This window comes from Rhodamnia argentea, chromosome 3 (genome assembly GCF_020921035.1).
Source record: "Rhodamnia argentea isolate NSW1041297 chromosome 3, ASM2092103v1, whole genome shotgun sequence".
Lineage (NCBI taxonomy): Eukaryota > Viridiplantae > Streptophyta > Magnoliopsida > Myrtales > Myrtaceae > Rhodamnia > Rhodamnia argentea.
The window spans coordinates 23,738,925-23,746,649 of record NC_063152.1 but is presented as its reverse complement, the minus strand read 5'-3'; the positions used below and the strand labels follow the sequence as shown (position 1 = coordinate 23,746,649).

Sequence of the window (7,725 nt, the reverse complement as noted above, 5' to 3'; positions counted from 1 at the left end):
AGAATTATTTCAAATTATTATTTAAAAAAATAAAAGCATTTAGGGGCGTTTATTTGAAATTTTTTCAAGATCGTACCATGGAAGGCGTGATGTCAAATCAATGTCGATGTCATGGACAGCCTCAGCAGCACAAAGTGGGCTTTGGAGGGAAAGAGACATCATCTTGATTTCTAGTCGTTGATTTCCAATTTCATTATGTACGACTGCATCCAACAAACGTCACACGCTTCTTTTGTTTGTTTTTATTTCTTATTTTTTGGTTTTTGCCTTCGTCCCCCACTCCAAGAATTTGCTGCTTCAACAATAACACAACCTCATTTTCGCTTTCTCTTTCTCTTTTCTTCTCCTCTAATGTCTTTTTCATTTTTATTTTTATTTTCTCTCTTTTGAGCGTTTTCATCTTTTCTTGCGTGCGCGTATGGGCCTCTCTGTAATCCTGTCCTTCTCCCGAAACGCATCAAATCTAGGCCGTCCATTCTCGTCACCTACTGTCTATAAATACCTACTCTCCCCCTACTACTCTCCTCACTTCGATTGCCACCCTACAAATATAAATCTCTCTCTCTCTCTCTCTCTCTCTCTCTCTCAAGAAGATCAGCATTTCCTGAGCACATTAGGTTCTTTTCTGGAGACACCCAGATGATGATGGAATGCTTCAAGCTATTCAGAGAGGTGAGTGATGGCGTGTTTTCTCATTCCATGAAGATGATATTGGTTTTAAGATCCGACCATGCACTTTCGTCAAAGTGTCTCCCCGAAGAGCTCCTCATATTATCGTCTCTTTCGTCCTCGATGAGGCAATAAAGCTCTCATATGGTTGTTCTTACGGAGCACGAAAATAATTTGACAGTACCTCAAATAGGTCTCAACATGTCACACGATGATAATATTTATTATCAATGAAAAGAACTCAATTTTGTGCTCGTACCATCTCGTTTGGATTTCGATGTTCTTTGATTATCGGGGTTGAAAAACTCCATCGGTTTCCAATCCCACCGTCATGTAACTTCTTTATGACACCGCCCATTACATAACTTCTCTTCTTGAAGCCCATAATTTATAACATCGTTGTCTCTTGAAACGATGGCGGAGGTGATCCTTTGCATGTTACCATGATTTTAGCTCAAGTTCAGCAACAGTTTGAGAACGTTACGGTCTTGAACAGTTGATTGCATGCCATGTCGTCACGCCTTAAGCATGAACTGATTAGTCATCCCAATTTGTCGTGTGAGGACAAAAGAGGCGCACGAAAAAGAACGGTCAGTAATGATGTCCTCCCCCTGATTTGTTCACCAGAAATAGTCCAGGCAATTATAGCATGTTGCGCATGCATAGGTCGATCACCTAAAATATTAAAGGCATGTTTGTTTTTAATTAGAATAAAAAAAACAAAAAAGCTTTCGAGATTTGCATGTATTGTTGGAATTTCACAGAATTATGACAAAATAACACGTGAATTTACGTGTCTAACATTTATATGTTACGAGCTTTTCGGATGTTTCCGGTTAAGAAAAATTGGAAGTGTGCCTCTCAAAATATTTAGGTTAAACAAAAAGTAAAATGTAAAAGTTTGTTCAGACATCGTCACTATATCATGGTATTGTCTACTTAACATGTATCCGAGGCCCATGCAATGACTAGTGGGTGCATATATACATAAATAGTCCAAAGTTATTTTCTTAGAGCATATTTGTTTCACGGAAAATTTAAGATTTGAAAAATACTTTTTGAAAAATGATTGATTATATTGCTTAGAAAAATTACCCAATAGAAAATATTTTTATTATCGATAATATTTTATGCCTAAATATTTCCGTGGGCATATGAAAATATTTTTCATTTATTTCTTTTTTTAAGCTATACAACCAATTATTTTTCGGAAAATGTTTTCCAAATCTTGAGTTTTCCGCGAAACAAAGGCGCCCTTAAAATCCAAATTGAGATTAATTGGCTGCTCAAAGTTACTGGTTGGATACTTCATTGTCGACCAAAGAATAAAGTGCTTTTTCCTCTTGATAACCTCGATTGCAATTGAAAAATGGTCAATGCATATTTGACGATTCACCTCTTCGGCTTTTCCTCACTTCTTTTTAGTTGGTATAAGTGAGTTCCCACAATTACTTACTATTTACAAAAGTGGAATTAACAATATCATCTCTCTTTTTGGCGTCCACCGTCAGAACAAGGATGGAGAAGGAAAGATCAAGAAAGAGGAGGAGGTTTTGACCCGGGATGGAGCTGTCGACCGCCATGGACAACCAGCGGTGCGAGGGAAAACCGGAACATGGGTCGCCGGAGTTTTGATACTTGGTAAAGTTCCATATACAATATGAATTTCTTTTCACAGTAATTACGTGAAATCTAATTAAATTTTCATACTGCTGGGCTCATGCGATGTTTTGGTGACGTCTATGGGGCCTCGCTCTAAAAGATTGTTTGAAAGCAACTTTTAAAGACGGTGAGATGAAAAAAAGTACAAAAGTAGAAAAGAAAGAACCGATAGAAAGAAAGACATTTGATTTTTGTTTTGCAAGTGAGGTGAGAATAAGATAGAATGTCTATGAAAAATAACTTGTGAGTTTCCGATTTTCATTTTCCTGGGATAAAACATTTAATGAAAAACCACATGGTCGACTCGATGATCAAGCTACTCATCGACAAATAAATTAGGACACGTTCGTCAACTCGAACAGTTCCATGTTGGCACGAGTCGCGTGTTTTGTAGAATATTGATGCAATATTACAATGATTTTATAAACAAAATGGCTGCAAGAGTCACACGTTCCACTGTCAAGTCGAATAATTGATGCAGCACGCCAATGATTCTCTTATGCATTTGCGGCCTCGTCTCTGACGTGAGTTGTTGTCTGTGTCTGGTTTTGAATTTTGATGTCGACAGTGAACCAGGGGCTGGCCACACTGGCGTTCTTCGGGGTGGGGGTGAACCTGGTGCTGTTCTTGACGCGGGTGATGGGCCAGGACAACGCGAGCGCGGCCAACAACGTCAGCAAGTGGACGGGCACCGTCTACATCTTCTCCCTCCTCGGCGCTTTCCTTAGCGACTCCTACTGGGGCCGATACAAGACCTGCGCGGCCTTCCAGGCCATCTTCGTCCTTGTAACTCTCTCACTCACTCTCTCTCTCTATATAGACTTTGAATGTTTGAAACTAATCGAATTAGGGTTTGTCGTGTTAAAAGAAGAGGGAATTAAGCAAGCGAATGTTAATCACTGTGTTCATACGCATGGAATGGTTATTGGGAGAACTGATGCACTTGTTAAAGTATCGTGGTGGCTTTGACATAGATCTACCGTGTGGTATGCAAAGCTCGAGCCTACATCCTATCAAGACGGGCCATTCTTGGGTGAATTCCAATATATCATTTTATGTGAGCCGGATCATGTAGGTTCCATGTGAGATTCATATGATTCAATAATCTAAATAAATCGAATACATGTACATGTGAATCATCTACGAAAGCACGTTAGGAGCACATTTATCTGGACGTACTGATTGTTTCCAGCAACTTTAGTGATCAAAAGCATCAAAACTAATGACATTGACGTGGGGGTGATATGTATATGGCAGGGCTTGGCTGCACTTTCACTGTCATCATACATATTCTTGCTGAAGCCCAGAGGATGTGGAGATGAGCAGACGCAATGTGGGCCGCACTCGACGTTCGAGACTGCCGTGTTCTACCTCTCCATCTTCATGATCGCCCTCGGAAACGGAGGGTACCAGCCCACCATCGCGACATTCGGGGCAGACCAATTCGACGAGGAGGACCCTAAGGAAGGGAGCTCCAAAGTATCCTTCTTCAGCTACTTCTACCTGGCCCTCAACCTCGGCTCCTTGTTCTCTAACACCGTCCTCGGTTACTTCGAGGACGAGGGCAGGTGGGCGCTCGGGTTCTGGGCGTCCACGGCCTCGGCTGCGCTCGCGCTGGTCTTGTTCCTCTGCGGGACTCCCCGGTACAGGCACTTCCGGCCTCAGGGCAATCCTCTCTCCAGGTTCTGCCGGGTCCTGGTCTCGGCGACGAGGAAATGCAGGATCAAGATGGATCCGTCGGAGGAAGATCTGTTCGAAGTCGACGGCGGTGATTGCTCTGCCGGTGGTGAGAGGAGGATTCTCCACACTAGAGGATTCAAGTGAGTGCAATTCACTCTTTGTTTCCACCCTAATTAACTGAGAAATTTACAAAATTTGAGCTTCTTAGCAGTTATTGCATTAGGAGAATGCTTAAACTAAAGTTTGCATTTTTATTTTTTTCCAGGTTCTTGGACAAAGCAGCAATCATCACACCAGGTGACTTCATTCAAGAAGACAACAACAACAAGAAGCTCGAACCTCCCCGGAATAATCCATGGCGTCTCTGCACAGTCACCCAAGTCGAAGAGGTCAAGTGCATCCTGAGGCTCCTCCCCATCTGGCTCTGCACCATCCTCTACTCCGTCGTCTTCACCCAGATGGCGTCCCTCTTTGTCGAGCAAGGCGCCGCCATGAGGGCCACCGTCGGGGGTTTCCACATCCCCCCCGCGAGCATGTCGAGCTTCGACATCCTCAGCGTCGCCGCCTTCATCTTCATATACCGCCGTGTCCTCGACCCCGTTGTGGCCCGGGTCCGCACCAAGCCCCGCGGCCTCACCCAGCTGCAGCGCATGGGGATCGGCCTCATCGTTGCAGTCCTCGCCATGATCGCCGCCGGCGCCGTCGAGCACTTCAGGCTGAAGTCCGCGGACAAGAACTGCTCGAGCTGCGAGGGGTCGAGCTCGCTCAGCATCTTCTGGCAGGTCCCGCAGTACGTGCTGATCGGGGCGTCCGAGGTCTTCATGTACGTGGGGCAGCTCGAGTTCTTCAACGGGCAGGCCCCGGAAGGGCTCAAGAGCTTCGGGAGCGCGCTGTGCATGACATCGATCTCGCTCGGGAACTACGTGAGCAGCCTGCTGGTGACGATGGTGATGAAGTTCTCGGCGAGGGACGACATGCCCGGCTGGATCCCGAGGAACTTGAACAGAGGGCACCTGGATAGGTTTTACTTCTTGCTCGCCGCGCTGACGGCGGCGGATTTTGTCTTCTATCTTCTGTGCGCCAAATGGTATCAATACATCGAGTTTGTGAGGCCAAGCTCGAAAAGCGACGGCGACGGCGATGGCAACGGCGACGGCGACGATGCGTGAAGAGAATATATAAGTCGTGAGGACAAGGGAATGTGTGAAGAGAATAGATAAGTCGTGAAGACAAGAGAATGTGTGAAGAGAAAATGTAAGTCGTGAAGACAAGATAAGGGGTCATAGGGAAGTGAATTGAATGGGGAGTTATGACACTTGGCTGGGGTTCATGTGACGCCTATTTTGACGCTATTTAGTAACGTTTCTATTCATTTGTTTCTCTTCTTCGAAACAAAAAAAAATAGAAACATGTCTAATAATGCAAATAATTTTGATTTTGATTTTACTCTAGTGAACACTTTTGGATCACTTTTGAGAAACAAAAAAAAAAATTGATTTTCAAGAAAAGGAACACTTTTGAGAAAATGAAAAAGGCAACGACATCTTCTCTCACTTTTGTTGGGCGCTCAAGAGGCATGGGCCGGGGTTAACCTAATTTGGTCCGGATAATTTTTTTAATAAAAAATTTGAAACTTAATAAAATAATTTAAAAATCGAAAAATGATTAAAAAAATCCAAAAAATTGGAAAATTCATAAAAAAAAATCTAAAAATTTTGGAAAAAAAATCAGAAAAATTGCAAAAATTCCAAAAAAAAAAAATCTTAAAAATTAGGAGATGGGTCATTTCAACTGGCCAATCCTATTTTTAACAATTTTGTCTTTTAAGTTCTCCCAAATGATGATTTTGCCCCTCATGGGCAAATCATTCAAAAAAAATCCCTAAAATTCCAAAAAAATCTCAAAAAGTAGAAAATGGATCAATTCAACTGGCCAATCCTATTTTTTGGAGATTTTTCCTTTCCATTTTTCTAAGCCTTGCATGATTTGTTGTCGGAGTACCATGTTGCATCAACGACCATCCGCATGGTATCCAAAAGTAAAATTGAGCCACCTATGTGATAGAGATGGATTTTATTCATTTTGAGTAATAAGATGTCGTGGTGCAAGAAGATCGCACTTGTGGGGCTTGAGAAAAGTCATTAAATGTGATTATGTAATTATTTCATTCAAATGACAAATTGAGAAGAGAAATTATTTTCCGCAGCATAAATTTTGTGTAGTTATCAAATGCATTTCTGTTCCGGGAACAGAAATCTTATGTAGTTACCAAACGTGTTCTAATTCTCAAAAATTTATCCAGGAACACAATAAAAAAAATTGATTCTAATTAGAATCACTTTTTTTTTAATAGAAACGTTACCAAACATGCCCTTGATGGCCACCCAAGGGAGCTCATGGATGCTTCTTGAGGAAAGTGTATGGACAATAATTAAATTCAAGCTACCTACTGATTCAAGAGTTTGAGCATAAACTCATCATCTTCATGCTTTCTCTGTACCCTCGAAACCTCCTCTCTCTCCCCAAATCCTTAATCTTTTGTTCCGACCTCGATCCATGGTCGCCGCGGCCAACAATCTCTCACCTGCTTTTGGAGAAGGAAGCACTAAGTTCAGCTTCCGGCTGCCGGAGGCTGGCCCCCAGGTAGATAAATAATGCCAAGAGCAGCTCGCATGTCAACGTTGGAGTGCCTGGCATCTCTCCTCATCTCTAGTGTGCGTATAGAGAATAGTCAACGACACGATGACATCTGAGGAATTGAAAGATCCTATGTTCATGTCGTGCTCTCCATAAGCTTTCTATTGGTGTATTTAATAACATCAGTTGAGCTTACTTAGAGCACGAGGACGAATTTCGAACGTATTTTATGTAGTCTTGGCAATCATAATTTTGGATTCTCAAGTAAGTCTGCAGCTAACTCTAACCGTGTTAACAAGTGCTTTTCAAGGACCTTTTTTAGTTAAAGTTTTTCAAATACTTATTAAGCACGTTTTATGAGAAGTATTTAAATAATTTGAATAATGATTTGAAATCACATGGGATGCATCAAAAACCAGAAAATTCCTTATTTGGCTGCATAATAAAGCCGCTGCCGCCATCATCCTGGTCGTCGTCATTAGTTGTATTATTATTACTGTCTACGCGACAATCCATTCTCCAGTTTAAGACTTGTTGGTTCGAGAATGCAAATATTTTGAACAGCAATTTCAGTGGCATTGTTCATAGCACAATTAGAGCCATAAGAGAGATTAATCAACATGAGAGATTTCTATGGTTATATTAATTTGGCCTTTGGTATTTCAAATGTTCATGCTTATTAACCTAATGACAAAATCCGACCAAAAAAAAAAAAACCTAATGACAAATTTATTTTGTGGATCCTAACTCGAGGACTAGTAATGTTCACTGAAAAGTTCCTGGGAAAATTAAGGCTCCTAAAAAGGTGAGTGTATGTCTATCTAGTATATAATTAGAAAAGCGAGGTTGGTCTCATTTTTAGGTCCTTCCTGATTTTGCGTGAAATAAATTTCTTTTCGCTCACATAAATAAATAGAAAAAAGAGTAAAATTCCACTTTTTGGACCACTTTTCTCTAATCAATCCCACCGCACATCTTTAGTAGTTACATAAAATCTTCTTCACCAACTCCTCGAATAGAAGCACAGGGGATTGCCAATGAGGTATTGGAATCCCCTACCTTTGGAGGAGTAGATGG

The 7,725-nt window shown here is 41.7% G+C and overlaps 1 protein-coding gene across 2 annotated transcripts; it reads left to right on the top strand.

The window, feature by feature from the left end:
* Positions 1 to 522: 522 nt before the first annotated feature.
* LOC115729341 (protein NRT1/ PTR FAMILY 7.2-like) lies at positions 523 to 5,323 on the top strand. Of its 2 annotated transcripts, XM_048276588.1 has the most exons (7): positions 523 to 672; positions 2,181 to 2,310; positions 2,900 to 3,117; positions 3,589 to 4,151; positions 4,277 to 5,159; positions 5,210 to 5,250; positions 5,289 to 5,323. In XM_048276588.1, the coding sequence occupies exons 1-6, from the start codon at positions 640 to 642 to the stop codon at positions 5,216 to 5,218; spliced, it is 1,836 nt and encodes a 611-aa protein (XP_048132545.1). In that variant the 5' UTR covers positions 523 to 639; the 3' UTR covers positions 5,219 to 5,250; positions 5,289 to 5,323. The 2 variants fall into 2 exon arrangements, with proteins under 2 accessions (XP_048132545.1, XP_030515739.2); XM_030659879.2 differs by lacking the exons at positions 5,210 to 5,250; positions 5,289 to 5,323 and having other exon boundaries at positions 4,277 to 5,203.
* Positions 5,324 to 7,725: the final 2,402 nt, after the last annotated feature.